The 19,398-nt window shown below is 41.7% G+C and overlaps 2 protein-coding genes and 1 non-coding gene across 5 annotated transcripts; all 3 read right to left on the bottom strand.

The window, feature by feature from the left end:
• Positions 1–1,469: 1,469 nt before the first annotated feature.
• atad2 (ATPase family AAA domain containing 2) lies at positions 1,470–14,137 on the bottom strand. 3 transcript variants are annotated; one of them, XM_030750738.1, is made up of 30 exons: positions 13,637–14,137; positions 12,541–12,695; positions 12,161–12,201; positions 11,862–12,042; positions 11,642–11,735; positions 11,430–11,502; positions 11,062–11,235; positions 10,748–10,868; positions 10,366–10,380; positions 9,463–9,564; positions 9,156–9,264; positions 8,868–8,983; positions 8,327–8,501; positions 8,140–8,228; positions 7,602–7,761; positions 7,291–7,381; positions 6,894–7,071; positions 6,659–6,795; positions 6,323–6,452; positions 5,946–6,132; positions 5,073–5,258; positions 4,740–4,875; positions 4,317–4,513; positions 3,862–4,021; positions 3,627–3,749; positions 3,285–3,458; positions 2,481–3,197; positions 2,123–2,256; positions 1,849–1,977; positions 1,470–1,636 (listed from the first exon to the last, which is right to left on the bottom strand). In XM_030750738.1, the coding sequence occupies exons 1-30, from the start codon at positions 13,832–13,834 to the stop codon at positions 1,604–1,606; spliced, it is 4,515 nt and encodes a 1,504-aa protein (XP_030606598.1). In that variant the 5' UTR covers positions 13,835–14,137; the 3' UTR covers positions 1,470–1,603. The 3 variants fall into 3 exon arrangements, with proteins under 3 accessions (XP_030606598.1, XP_030606596.1, XP_030606597.1); XM_030750736.1 differs by having other exon boundaries at positions 12,146–12,201; XM_030750737.1 differs by lacking the exon at positions 10,366–10,380 and having other exon boundaries at positions 12,146–12,201; positions 13,637–14,136.
• On the bottom strand, positions 5,661–5,801 carry LOC115795163 (small nucleolar RNA SNORA5). Its single transcript, XR_004021236.1, has one exon. It is a non-coding gene; the product is annotated as a small nucleolar RNA SNORA5 (small nucleolar RNA).
• Positions 14,138–14,436: 299 nt separating the features above from the next.
• Positions 14,437–18,026, bottom strand: psma2a (proteasome 20S subunit alpha 2a). The gene is made up of 8 exons (XM_030749487.1): positions 17,942–18,026; positions 17,355–17,431; positions 17,056–17,188; positions 16,763–16,885; positions 16,460–16,541; positions 16,224–16,297; positions 15,294–15,351; positions 14,437–15,212 (listed from the first exon to the last, which is right to left on the bottom strand). Exons 1-8 carry the CDS (start codon positions 17,980–17,982, stop codon positions 15,096–15,098), a joined length of 705 nt encoding a protein of 234 aa, XP_030605347.1. The 5' UTR covers positions 17,983–18,026; the 3' UTR covers positions 14,437–15,095.
• Between the last annotated feature and the right edge of the window lie 1,372 nt (positions 18,027–19,398).

Below are 19,398 nucleotides of genomic sequence, written 5' to 3' on the forward strand. Positions count from 1 at the left end.
GCCTTTTGTGCAAGCTGCCGCGAAAACGCCTTTTTATGCATTCAAAATTAAAGTTATAGCCAAAAAGAGAAGACAAACAAACAGTGGCTGTTAAAAGTATTATCTATGGTCAAAACGACACAAGATTTCTTTGACTTTAGTTCCTCAACAGTCGAAGACAAGAAGCACTCCAAGTTCGCAAATCTCCACCAAGGTTGCTCGCTCTCTATTACTTTTAAGAGAATAGTGCTGTATTTTGTATATATTCACTTTGTTTTCTTTGTTCTTTTTTAAACGTACTTTAAGAAGTCTGTAGTGCAGTGAAAACCAGATAAGAGCAGCATGGCAGATGTTTACTTTGATTGTACAAACATTATGTAGGAGTAGGTACTGGATAATAGGCACTGATTTGTAAATAACTGGACATGCATAACTTATTAGATGATACAACAGTATATTTACTAATAGGCAGTGCATTTGCTTTCTTCTTTAAGTTGTAACACATTTTGGGGTCAACCTGAAAGAGAGGTAGATGTGAAATGTAAAAGTGAGATCAGAGGTCAAATATTTGTTTGCAGACTACAGTGACATTCAGAATCCACATATACCAGTATCATTTCCTAAATGTTGCCAATACAGACAAAGGAAGCAGAATTTTATGCAGTTTTAAAGATAAGACATTTTATTAAAGTTTGACCTTATTTGACCTTAGAGGTCAGAGTAATGTGATATTTAGAGTCCCCATATATCACTTCTCTACATGCATATATGCTGTCAATACAAACAATGGCAATAAGAAACAAAATCAGTTTTTAGATCTGATCTATATAGCATTATTATCACTTTGACCTTAAGATCAATCTATTGACCCTGAAGATCAGAGGTCAAATGTGACATTTTAAATCTTTATAAGGTATTTTCTATATGTTGACAATGCACACCACACTTGGTGGTGTGCATTGTCAACATATAGAAAGATTCTAAGTTATAAGGCTTTCATTGGTTTAAGACTAACTCATTAAGTTGACCTTGAAGACCTTGGCTATTGTAAGGCAGAGTTTAATGGATTGTAACATGACTCCACTCTGCACCCCTACAAAGTTTTATCAGAATTAATTCAAAACTTTTACATTTTTATTGTGTTTACAGACAGAACAGCACACATACTACGAAAACCATACCGATTAGGTGGAAGTAATACCAGAACTTGTAAAACTTTATAAACCCAATCAGCTTTCAAACAGTCAACTGCAACTTGCAACAAAGTAACTATTTCTTACAACCTGTAGTAGTGAAATACAAGAAGTGAAAGTAAACATGGTGCTTTCCAATACAGATGCTGCAGATTCTCTGTAGTGGAAAAATGAATCGTGGATTCTTGCAGATCAAGTCAGTTTGAAATGATCAGCTTGGGGTGGGGGGAGAAAAAAAGAACTACACACCAACTGTTAGAGGAAAACCATTTAATTAAATATAAACAAAAGCGGTGGTACAAAGTATTGGGTTATGCAAGTATAGGTGCGTGCAGATTTCTATGAAAATAGACCCAATCTTATTTTATATTTACACAGCTGGAAGGATGGAAATAACTATTAAAAATGCTTTTGCTCTTCACGTGGAAATGTCAACAGAAGTCTTCAATTTCTTGCTCCATCTCCTAATAGAACAAAACACATAAGAGAAGAACACAGATTAGGAACATTAAAATACTGGAGGAAAAAAGTACATCTTTGAAAATAAAGTTCAAGGAGTTTAAAATAATCATAAGATGGCGTGGCTTATTGAGAGCCATTGTTAAGGTTATTGGTTAAACCTCTGACAACTCAGAATATCAAGAGCGAAGTTTCCTCATGTTCTTCCAATACTAACCTGTATTAGTGCAGTTTTGTTGTAGTCTCGTCTGTGTCTATAGATGCTCTGGCAGAGGAGAGCATACAGTTTCTCCAACTTATAGACCTCGTAGCCTTCTGTTTTGGTTAGTACCCGCTCCAACAGCACCTGAAAACATGCGGGGGGAAAAAAAAAGAATGGAATTATATGCAAAAAACTGCCACTGTAGCTCAGCTCAAAAAAAAAAACATGCAGTCCTTAGTTATCTTTTTTGTTGTTGTCAGCACACACTGATACACACAGTCTCCCACACCTTTAATTTGTCTTTGTCCACAACTAGAGGAGGAGTTTCCTCATCCAGGATCTGCAGAGCTTTGTCCACATCGATCATCTGCTGCTGCAGCACAGCATTTTTTAGAGCCCGAGTCATTCTCCTTATGTTCCGCTCTGAGACACAAAACACAGAAAATATTTACATCGTCGTAACAGATGACAGCCTGCCAGTATTTCCACTCGGAGGCCAGAGGATTCTGATTTGCTGCCACTATACTAGTAATTTGCTTTTCCTGCTGCACGAGGTGTGCTTTTTTCCCATTTTAGCTACATGTTCAATTAAACATATGCTGTTACATAAAATATGCGAAAATAGTCTTTGTGCATTGACATCCAACCTGTGCCTGTGTCCTCCTCTCCCCTGGCAGTTGCAGAGGCATCTGTGGTTGAGGTTTCTGTTGCTTCCACCTCCAGTGGCTCAGCAGGGATGTTCTGCTCTGCCTCCTCTTCTGTAACCACCTTGATGTTTTCTTGCTGTCCCATACACCAACTCTGCTCAGTCTGAGTTTCTGACAGATTTAGAGTTAGTGCGTCTTCAGTGTGGGGGTGCTGGTTCTCTGCTTCAGTCTCAGTGCGGCTGTCCTTGTTAGTGTTCACTGACAGAGTTTCATGGTTCTCTTCCGTTTCCTGTCCTAATGGCTTATTTTCTTCCAACTGATGCGTGACAGCCCTGTCCACCTTTTTTTCTTCATTCTGCATCTGGTTTTGATTTTCCAGTTTTCCTTTCTCACACGAGGCAACGTCATCTTCGGGAGCTGCTTGCTTCTCCATTCTCCCCTCCTCCTCCTCTTGACTGCTCTGCACATTTGCAGAAGGGCCAAAACTACCTATGGGAGTTGTTGCAGGTTCTGACTCTGCATCAGCTAGTCTCTGATCCTCCTCTGCTTCATCACCCTCAGCTCCTGCTTTTTCAACTTCATCCTCATCATCTCCATCGTCCTCCTCCTCATCAGACCTGAGCTGTGCATCATCTTTGGACACGTGAGGAGAGGAGGACTTCTTTTTTGCTAAGTAGCCGTTGGACCATCGGCTTTTCCTACGTTTCTTCTTTTGGGCTGGAAGAAAATAAATATTAATTTGTTAGAATCCTTAAACCAAGTGAGAAAAATTGTTTGCTTTTAATTTAAGGACAAGACCTTTACCTGCACTTCTGGGTGTTGTAAAAGCAGAGGAACATGGATTAGGAGTAACTGGAACTGTGGTTCCATTCAGCTCCTTTTGTGAGTTACTGTCAATGATCTTGGCCTCAACAGGAGATTTGGGGTGTTTGGGAAGGACATAGTAGAAGGAGGGAGTAAATCGTGCAGTGGAGCATCCTGAGGCAGTCAAAACAGAAATATGTACAATCCATTTTTACTTGTTTGAAACTGCTTGTATCACTTTAAAAGTAAAAAGCTTCAGAGAAGCCATCAGATTTTTTTTTAAATAGCAATTAGTGACTCTATTTCTATTGAACCAGGACAAATGTGTGTGCACACACTGACCTCTTGCCATGCGTGACTCCTTGATCTCCTCACAAATTTTCTCAAAATCCTCATCCAGTTCATCTTTGATGATAGCATGGACAGTGTCCTTCAGTGCACAGGCTCTGTGGCGTATCTGACGATCTGGAGGAAATATGAGCATTCACACTCAAGTCAACAAATATGTGAGCACTTACATTTTGCTAATTTCTTCTTTGTATCTGTGGTGTGTGTGTGTGTTGTTCACTGTGTGTACCTGAGGGATCCCTGTCTGGATTGTATTCAAGAGCATTCTGCCAGATGAGATCCACATCCTGAAGAAACTCTCTGACTGTTCCGTACTGATGGAGGTCTATCCTAGAGAGAACCGTTGACAGGTCCATAGGTTTCTTAATCACTTCTGCATAATCTGGAACCTGAAACACACGACAGACGTTGAGAGGAGGAAGGAGATCAAACCAAACATTGAATTTTAGAGGATAAAATCTGTTGATATGAACGCCACAATAATAAACTTAATGGGTTGCACATTAAATCTAGGTATGTGTCTGCTGCCCCCGGTGGCTGTATCTAAAATACACACTTATGCTATGAAAATCTTTAACCTTCACCGTCATTGCTCCACACTGAAACCTTCTCTGCTATAGTAAACCAGTTCGGACTAAGTCACTGTTGGACTACAATGTAATAATAATAGAATAAAATGTCTACCTCCTCTAAATCCACAGGCTTTGTAAAAGCCTTGAAGCGTTTATCTTGGGACAGACGGTTGGTGACATCACGCAAAAAAAGGCGAAGCTCCCTAAGAGTGTCTTCTTCCTGCTCCTCCAAGCGCTGAGTCTCCTCTTCTGTTAGCTGACGTGGAGGTGGTGGAAGGGCAACTGGAAGCACTTCCAATGCATGAATCACTGAGACAAAGTGAAGAGTTGACAGATTAATTCGCTTCTGTTTTGCAAGAAGCAAAATTTATGTCTTGGAAGCATTTAATTTTAGCCTCCATCTGGGCCAAGATGAACATTACCACACCGTGCCACCAAATAAACATATGCTCCACATTTAAACTACATAATTTCCACTATCAGCCCATTTTAGACATGAATTAGGAGATGTGTTGGTACAAATGGCTGGGCTTACCAGCTTTCTTTTTTGATGCGGGGACCTTAGCAGCCTGGTTGAGGATTAGATCCTCAAAGAAGTCTCTTCTTTCTCTGCTGGTGGGAACCTGGACATGGAAAACCTCTCCGTACTCAGGCCGAAACAGTTCCTGTACCTGAGATGAGGAAGGTGAGAATGGGATTACTGCAGATGAATACAGCTCTAAATGTCAGAAAATCATTTTGCATTCAGTAACATCAGATAACCAACATATTACATCTTTTCAGCACATTTGACCAAGCTGGCAATAACCATTTATTCTCTAGCAAATTTACAACCCCCTCAAACAGATCATTCCTTTTCTTCCCATACCTCAGTACTGAGTTGGTAATAAGGGAGGTTGCAGGTAGCCAGCAGCAGGATAGGAGAGAAAGCTGGGATGGAGCTCAAGAGGCTCAGAAAGGTAGCTCTTAAAGCAGGACCAACTGTTTCCCACCACTGTCCGATGTGAGGGATGTACAGGATACTGGGGGAGGTCCGCTTGGCTTCAACAAAAATCTGCAGAACGTGTGATAGGAGCAGTAAATTATAGTGCAATTACAACATCTGAACTGAAATCTACAGAGGGTCTTGAAGTAGTACTTGAACAGGATGTGTTACAGCCCTCAGTAATTTCCCTGCCTCTCTTTCATTGTGACTAATCCTTTCTGTGTATTTTTCTTATGCTAAATGGTCTGTTTTTTTATCCTTGCCAAGGATGGAGCATTACTTTCTTCTGTCTCCTCTGCTCTGCTCTCCTGACCCTGAATGTACCAGAACCCCAGTCCCTGCTTCAATCATGCGGTGTCATCAACCACACTCCCTGCTTAAAAGTGCAACAACACAGGATGTCTTTTGATTGTGTGAGAAGTCTGCTGTCATGCATCATTGTAAAATAAGACCATATTCTTTCATACATGTATTTGTCTGTAGTACTTAATTATCCCCACTGCCGAGGAAATATGGAGGTGGGGCCCATGAACTACAGTTTTTTTTTTTGTGGCAGCCATTTTGGCCAGTGAAGTCCACTTAAAAGAACACACTGAATTTGACAAGGCTGCAGTGGCATAGAGTACCTCCAGACTACCTCAGATCAACCCCCACACACTGTTTAAATGCAAATGATCCAAACTGACTACATCACAATAATTTGTAAATACATATTTAAGGCATATTTGGTTTTATTTGTCCTTATAGTTCATGTACCTGAGCACACGTCTCTTCTGGTGCAGCTGCACTGGCTCCAAACAGCACGGCCATGTCCAGTGTGTACACAGTGAATTTCTCCAGAGCGTGGAGAACAGCAGGAGCCAGGTGAGAGCTCTGACCTGAGCCTGGTCTGCCCTCTAGCAACATCCGAGGACGGTAGGATGTGGGCTGGCTCAACACGCTTCTATACAGGAGGGATGACAGAGAGACTGAGATGGTGAGGTGATGAGAATATTTCAGTTCTTCAATAAGATCTGGGTCACAGGGACTCCAGACAGCTAACAGAAAGACAAAAGGTGATAGAAGTACCCTGAAATTTGATTTAAAATATATTTCAAACAATAACACCTCATATTTGAGTTAACGTGTCCTACCTGTGGAGGTTTAGGAGGCCATTAGCAGGTGTTTTGAGGTGGGAGTGGGAGGTCTGACCAATGGGGCAGACCTCAGAGTCCTCCTCCTCACTAAACATCAGATCATCATCAGACACAACACAGGCTACATCTTGGATCACACAAACACAACAGATACAAATAATTACAACTTGAATTTTGAAAAAAAGAACAGAAAAAAATCTTTAGGTGTGTCACATCTCTATTGTTTCTCTTAGTACTTGAAAGAATGCATACAATGAGCATAAAAAATAAGGGCAATAAACAGATCAGTGTAGCAACAGAACAAGAAACAAAAAAGGCAAAGCTGGACTGCACCTTTCTCCCTCTTTCTCTTTAAGCCTGTCTCAGCGTGCGGAAACACTCTGCTGACAGTGAGGAGGACACTCTGCAGGGCGGCGTTCAGCAGTGGACGAATGGCAGGTATCAAAGCCTTGGCTGGTGACACTACCGCCCTAAAAAAAAAAAGATCACAATCAACATCAAATGTACTAAACAGCTATATACAGCAACCAGGCTTTTAAGGGCTCTGAAGACAGCACTAAAACTGTACCTCTGGGCAGCAGGTACCATCTTGGACATGGCTGACATAAAATCTTTGTTAGTGATGGAAATGGAGTTGACATCAAGTACAAGTTTCTGTGATGAGAAGTAGATCTGTGGGTAGCGACGGCGCAGCGCACACAGGGCTGCCTCTGAGCACACCGCCTTAATGTCCGCTCCACAGTAACCTTAAAAACAAACAGCTTGTTAATGAGCACTGAGATGATCGGCAAACTTTAAATTCAGGATTGTTACTGTCTGGGGCTTATTCCTTATTAAAATACCTAACTTTTACTCACCTATACAGTATGGATGACAATAACTTAAATAACTCTCGTGTACATATACATTAGAGCATGTATATGTACACGAGATGAGCCAGATGTGCATCAATGTGTACAACTTACCAACACATTTATCTGCCACTTCCTCCAGAAAAGCATCAGAAGGTGGAGGAGCCCATTGTCTGGTATGGATCTTCAGAATGTCTTTTCTTGCCTGCCATACAAAATAAGGTCACAACACTTCATATTCAGAACTTCTGCTGCTCTTTTTCTACTCATAGTATTAAAAACTAATTTACACAATATTACCAATATTGTAAACGTGCTTACTAAAAAGTATATTCTGGATTCTCCTTTGAACTAACAACAATAATCAAGAAACCAGCAGATTTCACAAGAATATGGTTACATCTTAGCATCATAGCATTTCTCACCTCTCTGTCAGGCAGGCCAAAGAGGAACTCTCTGTCGAAGCGTCCTGGTCTTCTCAGAGCCGGGTCAATGGAATCCAGTCTGTTTGTTGCTCCAATCACAACTACTTCTCCTCTACTGTCTAATCCATCCATAAGAGCCAGGAGGGTCGACACGATGGAGCTACAGAGACAGAAAAGTTTTGATTTTCTTAAAAAGTCTCAACAACACTGTCAAAAAAGGACACGCAGTGATACGAGCCCTAATTATGATGTCTAACTGTAGTATTCACTCTATCAAGGCACCTAATTGAGTATTTGTCAAACCAATAAGGACAGTATGATAGCTTTACATTCTGCTTTGTTTTCCTGATCTGATTAAGAGCGCTTATTAAATATTTAGCTATTAGAACTGAAAGAAGCTACTACAATAAATCCTTAAATGATTTAAAACCATATCTATGATTTTTTTTAAAAAGTATACAAGCAAATGTTGTGTACTTTACAATGTTGTTAAATTTCAGGTGATGTAAAGCAACATATGCACTGTAGAAAGCCTGACCTGTGGATCTGGTCCTGACGGCTGGACCTGACTGGAGCCAAACCATCAATCTCATCAAAGAAAATGATGGACGGCCGCATCTGATATGCCTGGAAAGGATCCAGTGAGAACCTGTTCACACCTGATACTTGTAATGTACAGGCATCAAATTTTTATTTTTATATACAAGCAGATGAGTTCAGTTTACCTGGTCAAACAGCAGACGTAACTGTCTCTCAGATTCTCCAACCCACTTACTGAGGCAGTCAGCTCCTTTCCTCATGAAGAATGACACCTTTTTGTCTCCCTGACTGCACTCATTGGCTAAAGCTCTGGCTACGAGGGTTTTGCCGGTGCCCGGGGGACCGTAGAACAGGCAGCCCCTGAAGACAAGAGAAAACCAGAATGTTACCTGCAGCAGAGGCATGACTCACTGAGAGAAATACAGAACTCCTGAAGACAAAAAGGAGTGGTGTTAAACAACAGGAGAGAGAGAGAGAGAGAAAGCTCAAGCAGCTCAAGCTTTGCAGCAGAAAACATGCATTCACTATTAGAGGTGAAAGAGGCCAGAACAATTTGTGTTTGAGAAAGTTTCAAACTTAACTATTAACTGAGTGTAGTGTATGTTGTGTGGCAATCTGGAAAAACAAAAACTGTTCAAACCACAGATTTAAAAAAATAACATGCAACTCCAACTTGTGACATTTTCACATGCGACTTTGTCCTGTTCACAAACACACACAGTTTACCTGGGTGGTTGTATCCTGAACCTCTCAAAGACCTCTGGGTAGAGTAGAGGGAACACCACCATCTCCTTTAGGGCTGAGATGTGTCTGCTCAAACCTCCGATGCTGTCAAACCGCACCTGATCATGTTCAGGACAGGGTTATGTTAGTATTCCCATATCGCCTTAATGTGTCTTAGTGTTTCATTAATAATCAGGGTAACTTCGCGCCGCTATCAGGACCCTGTTTGGTCAGAGGCCTTTTGAAACATCTTTGTGTCTGTTAATCCATCCATCCTCTGATGCAGCTTACCGTCCTGTCTATGTGCATGGGGTCCACATCAGCGAGGCTGGATCCAATCTTCATCCTGTCTTTGTGGATCCCGAGCAGGTCTTCTTTCACAAGGTTCATAGGTAGACATCTGCAGGAAATGTATACAAAAATTGTAAATCTTACACTAGCGTTCCATTATTATATAGCAGGATGATCATTTTCACTAACGAGTCACAAAAACTAACCAAGACTTTTTCTTTATGACAATTTTTGCAAGTTTTGTTTTGCGTCTCAAGAACTAAAATACAAACAAAAACAGCTCCAGTGTGACACCTGTTCCTCTCACCTGTTGACCGACCGGCTCCTGTTCTTACTTCTCCGTCTCTGGAATTGCTCGTCGTCTGAGGAGGAGGATGTGGAGTCGCTGCTGTGGATGGCATGCCTCCTCCTGTGAGAGCACAGCTTATTTTAAATGAACGAGATCTACCAGCATGTAGGCATGTCACTCTCTGCAACAGGATTACAGATCCACACACAAACTGTGACAAACAAAAACCAACACACCACCATCAATCATCATTTATTAGTAAAAATCATACACGGGGGGTGGGGGGGGTCTGATTTGAGTGTTTTGAATGATTTGAACGCTTTGAATGATACCATCACCTGACGACACCTGAGCAACACATAAGAAGCGCTTCACTTAGAGAAAATTTAAAGCCCCGTGAGGACAAACCTACCACACAACATTCAAACGTGTTTAAAGCTGGGGATGCTTCTGATGAGATGTGCAGAAGTGAAAACAAGTGCACATAAAAAAACAAAACAAAAAAAACCTCTCAAATCTAATATAAACACTAAAATAAACTAAAATAGTAAGCTAGTGATATTTACTATGTAATGAGCAACAGGGGTACTTTAATACTAATTAAGAAATATGCAAATCAAGTTTTTCCATTTTCTACCCTTTTCCACTTGGTCAGAACTGAGACGTAATGTACAATTATTCGTTAATGAAGTAAAGAGTCAGATTTTTGACAACAGGCCAAAAAAATGCATTGCAGTACACAACGTTTGAATGAAGATGGGTTCATCATCTCAGAACGTGCCATAATTATATAAACTCAAATGTGCTATTTACCAACAGCCACAGAGCTGTTGGTAAACTCTGGTTAGCTGCAGAGCTAACAAAGGGACAAACCACAAACTTACTGTGAACACTCACAAGAACAAGTAGTGAGGGTCTTACCTCTCAGAACTACTCCTGATGGTGCGAGGAAGAAAAAGAGGAAGAAAAGAGGATGGATTTGACATGCAGTGATTATTCTAGCAGCTATTAGAGACAATGCTGTGGCAGTTGGTGCCAAAGAATCTGTAAGAGTTTTAAATCAAGTTTTTGTCAAACTTGTGAGTAAATGTGTGTGAGATGAGCGTGTAACAAGTTCACACATAACCCGAGGGAGTAAGAAAATGGACAGTGCACTAAAATTTATCCTGCCTGCCTGATTTGGTAATAAACATTTGCATTAGGTATAAATTTAACAAAGACAAAAAACAATGATGTGGAGTATTCATCAGATCAAATGCTGTGCATACAGGTTAATGTGCAGTGGCTGAGCTGCCACACTCACCTGCTGGTTCTCCTCCTGTTGTAGGGGCTCCTGGGGGCTGTAGAGCTGAATCTGAATCTGTGCCTGGTAGATGAGGGGTGGTCCTTGAAGTACATGCTGCGCTTCCTGGTCTCTCTGGGTTCTGCAACAACAACAACAAAAAAACGTATTCAACAGTGCCCAATGCCAATACAAAAATAATTCAAGTAATTGTTCTGGTTAATCAGCCTTAATTGTGTTTGTCTGTTTGTTTAAAAAGGGGACATTTGGAGAGTGAAGCGTGCTAAACAATATATCTAAATGAAACGATCCACAGCTCTGAAGGGAGAGAATACCATCTAGTGGAGCCTGATAGCGGACCACAGTCTTTCGCTGTCTGAAGTCATAGCGTTGTTGGTTTTCCTCTTCCTCATCTTCGCCCTCCTCATCATCATCTTCTTCCTCCTCCTCGTCCTCGTCTCCATCTTCCTCCTCCTCCTCTTCATCATCGTTATCATCCTCATCCCCTCCTTTGAATTCAGAGAAAAAAAATACACTAACACACCAAAATACCACTGCTGTCCAAATCTCACTGAATGGGGCTGATGTTAAGAAAAAGTCCCTCTACATTAATCCTCCCCTGAAGAGATAAACCCAGACCAGCATGCTTTGCACAGTTTTCCCCAGTTATGTTACTAACATTACTAAACTTTAACCATCTCACCTTGGTTCTCCTTCTCCGTTTCTTTAGTCTTCACATTGTTCCTTCTCATTCTGCCACTTGTGTACATGCTCAGCTGCTCAGAGGAAACAGATCAAACATTCAGCAACTTGACAATTTGAATCTGGTTACACACAATCAAACCACTGTCCATAAAAACACTATTATTACAGAGCACAATATAAAGCAGTGAAGTTTCCTGTGTGGGTTATCACCTCTTCTTTAGCGTCTCTATCTCGGTCTCGGCTCCCCAGCCTGCGTCTCATCTTCTGCATGTCGTCCATCTTTTGGAGAACAGCTTCAGCGGTGCTGAGGGACAAAGAGAAGAAGAACAGAACATTTATATCTTCTTATCTACTGACTCATCAGCAGGCTGTGTATGTAACTGTATTCATTAAATACTACTTGAGGTGACTGATTTGCCGCTGAACTCACTTAGTGATGAGGCGGTCATACAGCACTGACTGCTTACGGGAATCCAGTTTGTATCTGGTGATTCGGGAGCTACGACGCACAGAGCGATGATCCTCGTCCTCTTCCTCCTCCACTTCTGGTCTTCGCAGGTTAAAGCGACTCCTCTTGGGAGTGGATGACCCCTCCACTTCATCTGGAACATCTGGTGTGCAAAATATAAGCTCTTTAAAGTTAGATGTATACTAAAAAAATATGTTATTCAATTCGCTTTCATCTAAAAGCAAGAGTTCTGTAGTACGGGGTACCTGCTTGCTGCTTACCACTGGATGCCTTTCCATCTCTTTGTAGCCGAGAAGATTTCCTGACAAATGACGAGGGAAAAAAAAATTATTTCCTTGGGTCATATTGCTGTGTTTCATATACATTAAACATTGATGGAAATATGCTGAGGGATCAATTTTGCATATAACCAGTGAACTTAGATGGGAAACAAATAATAGATTTAAATTAGGCATTCGTGTATGCTAGCTGTCAATAATATGAAGACTGCATGTTTATAACCATTGGTCATTTCAGTAAGTGGCTGGTTTTCTGCAGTTACTACACAGCCTTCGAAATCTGCAGGTAGAGGCAGCAGAGAGCTTGTTAAATAACACCACTAATAATTAAACAGTTAACAAAGTGAGCGGTACTGCATTACCTGGTGCAGCAACCTCCAACTTTGTCCTCATCCACAGGGGAGCTGGTCTTGGGTCTCGCGTCCGCAAACGAGACCTCCAATTTAACTCTTTGTCCTCTGGTCCTCAGATAGTGGTGGAGACCACTGCCCTCCTCCTGCTTCATATCAGCATGTCCCTGAAAGTCACAGTGGAGTTACAGTCGACATGTAGTAAGAGCTTAAAAGTGCCTGTCTAATGAGTTAGGAATTCAAATTAATCTCATGCTCAGATGAAGTGCAGTTACTGATTAACCTAAAGATGTGTGCAAACCTCATGTCTAGAGAATACACATCTACTAATCAGTTATCACCCATGTACTTAAAGGACTGATTTATTTACAGTATTAGTAATTTACATAATTATGTTACTTAAATTCCTTCAGATACAGTATCTTATATTTGCGCATACAATGTATTTAACTCCAAATATTTCATGAGCTCTGGATAATTAATTCAGAGTAAATAGAGAACACAGCCGCTCTGACAAGTGCAAAGAGGACACTGCTGGGTGGAAGTGAAAAGCTATAAACTTGCTTTCCTGTGCAATAAACACGACAGTATCTAGGTCTTCTTTAGTAACTAAACCACTATCTGCCCCAGTGGTGCTGCTGCTGACCTCTGTGTTTGCAGCTACTTTTCCATCAAGCACATTTAGAAAGTACTTGTTCTGTTTTAAAGTAGTAGATGGGTTTGAGACAAAGGTTAATGAAGAATTACTCAGTGAACAGAAGCCCCAGCGATCCTTCTGCTAACAGCGCAAACAACACACTTAACTTCCAACAGTGGTTTTATTCGTCTGACAACCTACAGTGGTGCCTAAGAGCAAAACACTAAGATTATTTAGTAAAATATCATTTAAGCTGTGGTTATAAATGGTTGCCACACATGAATTAAAAATAAATAAATAAACAGGTATAATTGTTTCAGCAAATCATGATGGCAAATGTCAGTAAGAGAGTTTAATAGCCAGCTTAGCGCGCTAGCAAAACTAGCACAGCAAAGTTACATTCATAGCCAACTTATCCACCCAACAAACGGTTATCTACTGATCCGACCAGTTGTTTCAGTGCACACTCACATTCGCCGTGTTGTTTTCAGAGCTGCTAAAGCTGTCATTTGGGCCTCGGGAAGAACGGGTCAGCCGGGCGGACTTTCTCTGCGACGCGGGAAGCAGCGAGAGAAACTCGGAGCTCGTATCCAACTCGATCGACCTCCTCTTCGGCGTTGATGCTACCGGCTCCGCTCCGACACTGCCGCTGCTGCGTAGTACCACCATCTTGACTCTTAAACAACCTTATAATAATATAAACTACGGGCAATAAACTGATAGTCTACATTAAAATGTCTGTCGTTTACAGTACCGCTGACATATTACAGATGGTTGTATATCTCCACCAGCTGACTCACATGAGCGCCTCACTAAAGCCTTGATTTCTGGCGCCATAAACGTCATCAGAGGTTATGAGGTAAGCGGCAGCGAGCTGCCGCTCGGAAAACTAGACCTGTTAACACAATTTTAAACGGATGACTAAGATGAACTGTACACATCAAATGAAATATACTACAAAAGTAGTTTCATTTCAATCACATCATCGACGTAGCACATTTCAATGGGCACCACAGCCGCTCCTGCATCAGTCGCAGTATTCGTAAAAACATCAACAAGCGGAGGGATACAATACAATTTGAAAAAGGTGTTCCGGTTCATGTTAGAGCGCGCTCATTTACGCGCACAGACATTCAAATGGCCCATTCACAGTTTAGGTATCATAATACCGCGTTAAAGCTGCCATTTTAAAACCAAAGAACACACATTAAACACACAGTCATCACAACTCATCGTTTTTTATTTGAATAAGTGACAGATGCCAGAACAGAAGAAAATACAAAGTCTATAACTGTTGGTAGTCTGGAAAAAAAAAAAAAAAAAAAGGTAAAACTGCTGTACAGGCAATCAAATCCTGACTGTAAAATCTCAAAACTTTCCATTAGATCCTCCCTATTTGCTTGTGTGAGGATTGCCTTTCTGACAGTAATGAGCAATAAGAAAACTAGGATTCAATGGAAGACTTGAGATTTCACTCATCAGAGTCCACATTCCTTTTCATTTGCACAGTAGCCAACTGACACATTCACAACACCAGTGTGTGTGTGAGGCAACAATGCCAATCGGTTAATATAACAAGGCTGTTATCTCAACGCCACTGGCAGAGTTTAGTCAATCCATTTGCACACGTCAATGCACATTCACTGTGCACACGCACAAAGGCTGTCTCATTAATTTTAAATGGGTCTGGGCAGCCAGCCTGTAGTGATGGTCAACAGGCTGTCTGATCCTGTCATATCGCATTAATAATAGTGAATATGACGAAGTGACAGCCGTTTTCCTCCCATGTTTTGGGAACAGAAACAGTGTGATCATAAAACAATGCAGCCAAATTATCTTTATAATGGGTTTACAAAAAAGTGTGTCATGACACAATTGGCTACTGTGCTGGCTTTTATCTTGAATGTGGCTGGGTGGGTGGGGGACATGTTCACGCAATGGCAGCCAGGTAGTCTTTCACCTCTGCTGGGGTGAGTCTTTTGAAGCCGGCCTCATTGCAGATCCCCACCTCAATGTTCTCCTCTGTCATCTGACCCTCAAAACTCTCCTGAAACACAAAGACAAGATGGTTTCAATAACTAATGTGAAGCTGGATCCACTAAGCTGTTTTTGGTTACAAACAGCATACCTTTAATGTCAGGATGGCTGTGTGGATGGCATCTTCCAATTCCAAGTCATTGTTATACCTGAGGAAGGAAAACAAAGTGGTCACACCCTTGCCCCATTCAAACAATAGACCCTTTCACTGCAGTCTTTTTGCATTAAATAGTGCTGTGGTGTTAATCATTCTCTTCTATTTAGATACAGAAACGGCTGCTTTAAAATAGGCCCAGAGTTTATACCTCTAAATTTGTAAAGAGCTTCTTGGTCACTACTCGCTCAAAATGCTTTAAAATAAACCATGAATGAGATATACCACTCCTAACTGTCGTTTACACACGAGACAACCATGGTAACTACACAGAGCTCTTACTACATGAGTTTGGCCACCAAGCGTCAAATACACCAGTACAAAATACCAAACTTGGTCCAGAGATCTAAATCCACATTTATGCAGTCATTAAACAGAAAAACATTTAAATGAATCAACATTAAGCTTTGAGTTTGGCATTTAAGCTATATCATCTATTACACTCTGAATGTGTCCAAAATTAGCATCATGCTGTAATTTAACTGTGTCTGAAACCATAAATCAAAATTAAATCATAAATCATATACAACTCTCCCACTGCAGCTTGAAGCCACTTCAGCACTGGATTCAATTTTCAGCGCTGGAGGCTACGGCTATCTTTCACCTGAGACAAGCTGTTATAGCCTCCCCTCTGTAAATGCACATTTTCTTCTAACTGGCCAACATCTGGAAGCCTGCAGAGGGGGCAACACCCAATGCTTTTGAGCTGCATTGCTCATAAATGCATAAGGTCTGGAGTGGGCCTTAAGCACACAGAAGTCTTTTATATATGCTCACCTCCTTATTTGGCAAAGTTTCATACAAACATCCAAAACTGTAACAATAGGATTGAAAATGGGGGAAATAATGAGGCCTCATTAATTATACCTTTTTTCAAGGAATGTTTTTCCATTAACATAGTTCTTCCCCATGGCTGTGGCTTTCCATGCAAAATACGCACCCTGTTGGTCATAAACAGAATGAAACTCTTTAGATTAGCAACATGACATGCACCTGGCATATAAACCATTTTAAAAAGCATAATAAATTATTTAATTCTGAGCTGTAGGCAGCTCTGACAGCCCAAAGTGCTTCTCTGCAAATGAATAAATATCAGAACGTACAGAAGGGTCCGACTGGAACAAGTAAGGTTGGTCTTCATCCCATCCAGCTATCAGCAGTGACACGCCGAATGGACGTACTCCACTAGGGATGGAAAAAAGAAGGAATATTAAATGACACTTAATAATTTCTCTCTGAAGACATCCAAATAGTAAAACTGGTAACCCATTTTTTGTTTTTTTGAACAGAATTTTGAGAAAGCATTACAGGAATATAAAACAAATCTAAACACAATCATCCTATCCCTAAAGCATATTGATAGTAAACAGCAGTGTGTGTATGAGAGGTTCTTAGTATATACCCACCCAGACTGTGTGTACTCCTGCATTACAGAGGCCACCCTCTGGACAAGTTGGCCTGTGGGAATGGGCTCCTGGTAAACCAGAAAGTACTGTTGTGCCAACTTGCGGGCTCGTCGCACTAAAACCCTGCCAGCATGACACATTCATTAATCTATTTGTGCAAGTAACTTTCTGCAGTCATTTTCCATGCACAGTCCTAATAACACATCAGACACGAATATACTCATGACTGAGTCTCTGCAACTGCACATCAGCCTGGAGGCTCTGTGTCAGCATCTTGTTTGCAAAACTCCTACCTGTAATCAGGCCCCATGCCGCTGTAGACCATGCCTATGTGTTTAGTGATGGGCTCCACTTTGTGGACGCTCTGTTCATCATACAGTATGGACTTTTGTTTCTTCTCTGTTGCCAGGACAACGCCATTGGAAGCTGGAAAACCAAAGAAAGAGCATCACAGTTATTAGACTGAATCCGTTTCGACTGTGTGTGGGTGTGCATAGCCTTTAAGTGTGATTTCTGTCTCTAACATGTTGACAGATGCACGTTGGGAATGCCACAGCTGAGTTTTGGAGCGCAGATTTGCAGGATTCCTCACCTTTGATGCCCACAGAGGGGGCTCCGGCCGCCACCGCTGCCAGAGCATACTCGATCTGGACCAGTTTACCAGAGGGGCTGCAGGAAAAAACACAACAACAGCCTGATTATGATGTGAAACGGCGATGAAATCAGAAAAGTCTGTTGTGCTTGGAAGCCTGAACTAGCGTAACTAACAAAGACGAAACTGAAAGTAAAATCCTCAAACAACTGACTCATTTACGCTAACATAACGCCGAGTTAGTCTCTAAAAGTCCGGCATTTAAAACGGAACTGTCCGTTTCAGTATGATCAGCCGCTGTTCCGCAATAAAAACAGGCGAATTGCCGTTATGGGTTTCCATAAAGTTGACAATCTGAGTCTTTGGCTTTAAAATAAAACTGTTAGCCACCATGCTAACAGGCGATGTCAGCCGATTCATTATCCGGCAATGACGGTGCACCACCTCCAACGCTGCCAAATCGCATCTGCGCACCGAAATACAAACCACTGCGCACATCTGATTATACCGCTTTTAGAAAGCAACCGTTACATGTCTTATGTTTCGATGCGACTACTCAGTTTTAACCATATTTTGACAAAGTTTACCTAAATGTGGTGAGAGAGAAACTGTAGCCACGTTCCGCCATCTTGAGCTTCTTCTTCCACTCTGAAATACTGGGGAGTCGCAAACGCGCTTCCGGGTGTATACCGCCACCTGTGAGGCTGGCGTTCTCGCCTGCGACATCAATGTTTCTTATTTTGTGAGTCATCTTCATATCATTTTTACTTTGCATTTCATTTACCCGAGAGTTTAGTCACAGTTTCGTTATTAACTTTGGCACCGTTGTTCCCAATATTCCCAATAAATCCTATTTTTAAGTATCTTAAAAAAATAAAGTAAAATCAGAATCAGCGTTATTCGCCATCAACGCGTGAATACACTGGGAATTTAGCTCTGGAAATTTTCACTGTTGGGGCGTTATACACACAAAGTTTAGAAAGACACACGCACGTGTGTGTGTGTGTGTGTGTGTGTGTGTGTGTACACATATAAGGTGAAAAGTACAATCTTTTTTACAGTTGTGAGTGTAACAGCAGCAGCAGGTAGTGCAAGTAATATGGATCTACTGTATTTACAGGAGGTACAACAGTGCAAGTTACAAGTAGTGCAGTGTTTGGGCAGATGGCTTATGGGGAGATCAGGGAGACAGCCTGGGGGCAGAAATTGTTTTAATGTCTGGTAGTTTTGGCATGCAGAGCTCGGTAGTGCCTACCAGAGGGAAGCAGTCTGAATAGTTTGTGTCCAGGGTGTGAGGGGTCTGCAGTGATGCTGCCTGCCTGTTTTTTTGGCTCTGGACTGATATAAGTCCAGAATAGAGGGCAGGTTGGCACCAATGATCTTTTCTGCAGACCTGATTGCCCATTGCAGTCTGTTCCTGTCCTAATTGGTGGCCGATCCAAACTAGACAAACATGGATGTGCACAGGACAGACTGGATGATGGAGGCGTAGAACAGGGTTCTTCAACTCCAGGCCTCAAGAGCTCCTGTCCTGCAACTTTTAGATGTGTCTCTGCTTCAACACACCTGAGTCACATATAGAAGTCATTAGCAGGACTCTGGAGAACTTGACTGCATACTGAGGAGGTAATTCAGCCATTTGATTCAGGTGTGTTGGATCAGAGACACATCTAAAACCTGCAGGACAGGGGCTCTCGAGGCCTGGAGTTGAAGAGCCCTGGTGTAGAAGATGATCAGTAGCTCCTGAGGCCAGCTGAACCTCCTGATGGAGTCTATGTGGGACGTCCACTTGAGGTCATGGGAGATTGTTTTTCCCAGGAACTTAAATGAGTTCACAGTAGACACTGTCTAAGGATGGTCGGGGGGGGTGTTCTTCCTAAAGTCCACTGTCATCGCCACAGTCTGGAGTGGGTTAAGCACCAGGTGGTTCTGACCACATCAGAGGACCAGTTGGTTCACCTCACATCTGTAGGCAGCCTCATCACCATCCCTGATGAGGCTGTTGTGTTAAGTTTAACAGATGGATCCTCTGAGATGCAGTCTT

The sequence above is a fragment of the Archocentrus centrarchus genome, chromosome 16 (genome assembly GCF_007364275.1).
Source record: "Archocentrus centrarchus isolate MPI-CPG fArcCen1 chromosome 16, fArcCen1, whole genome shotgun sequence".
In the NCBI taxonomy this organism is placed as follows: domain Eukaryota; kingdom Metazoa; phylum Chordata; class Actinopteri; order Cichliformes; family Cichlidae; genus Archocentrus; species Archocentrus centrarchus.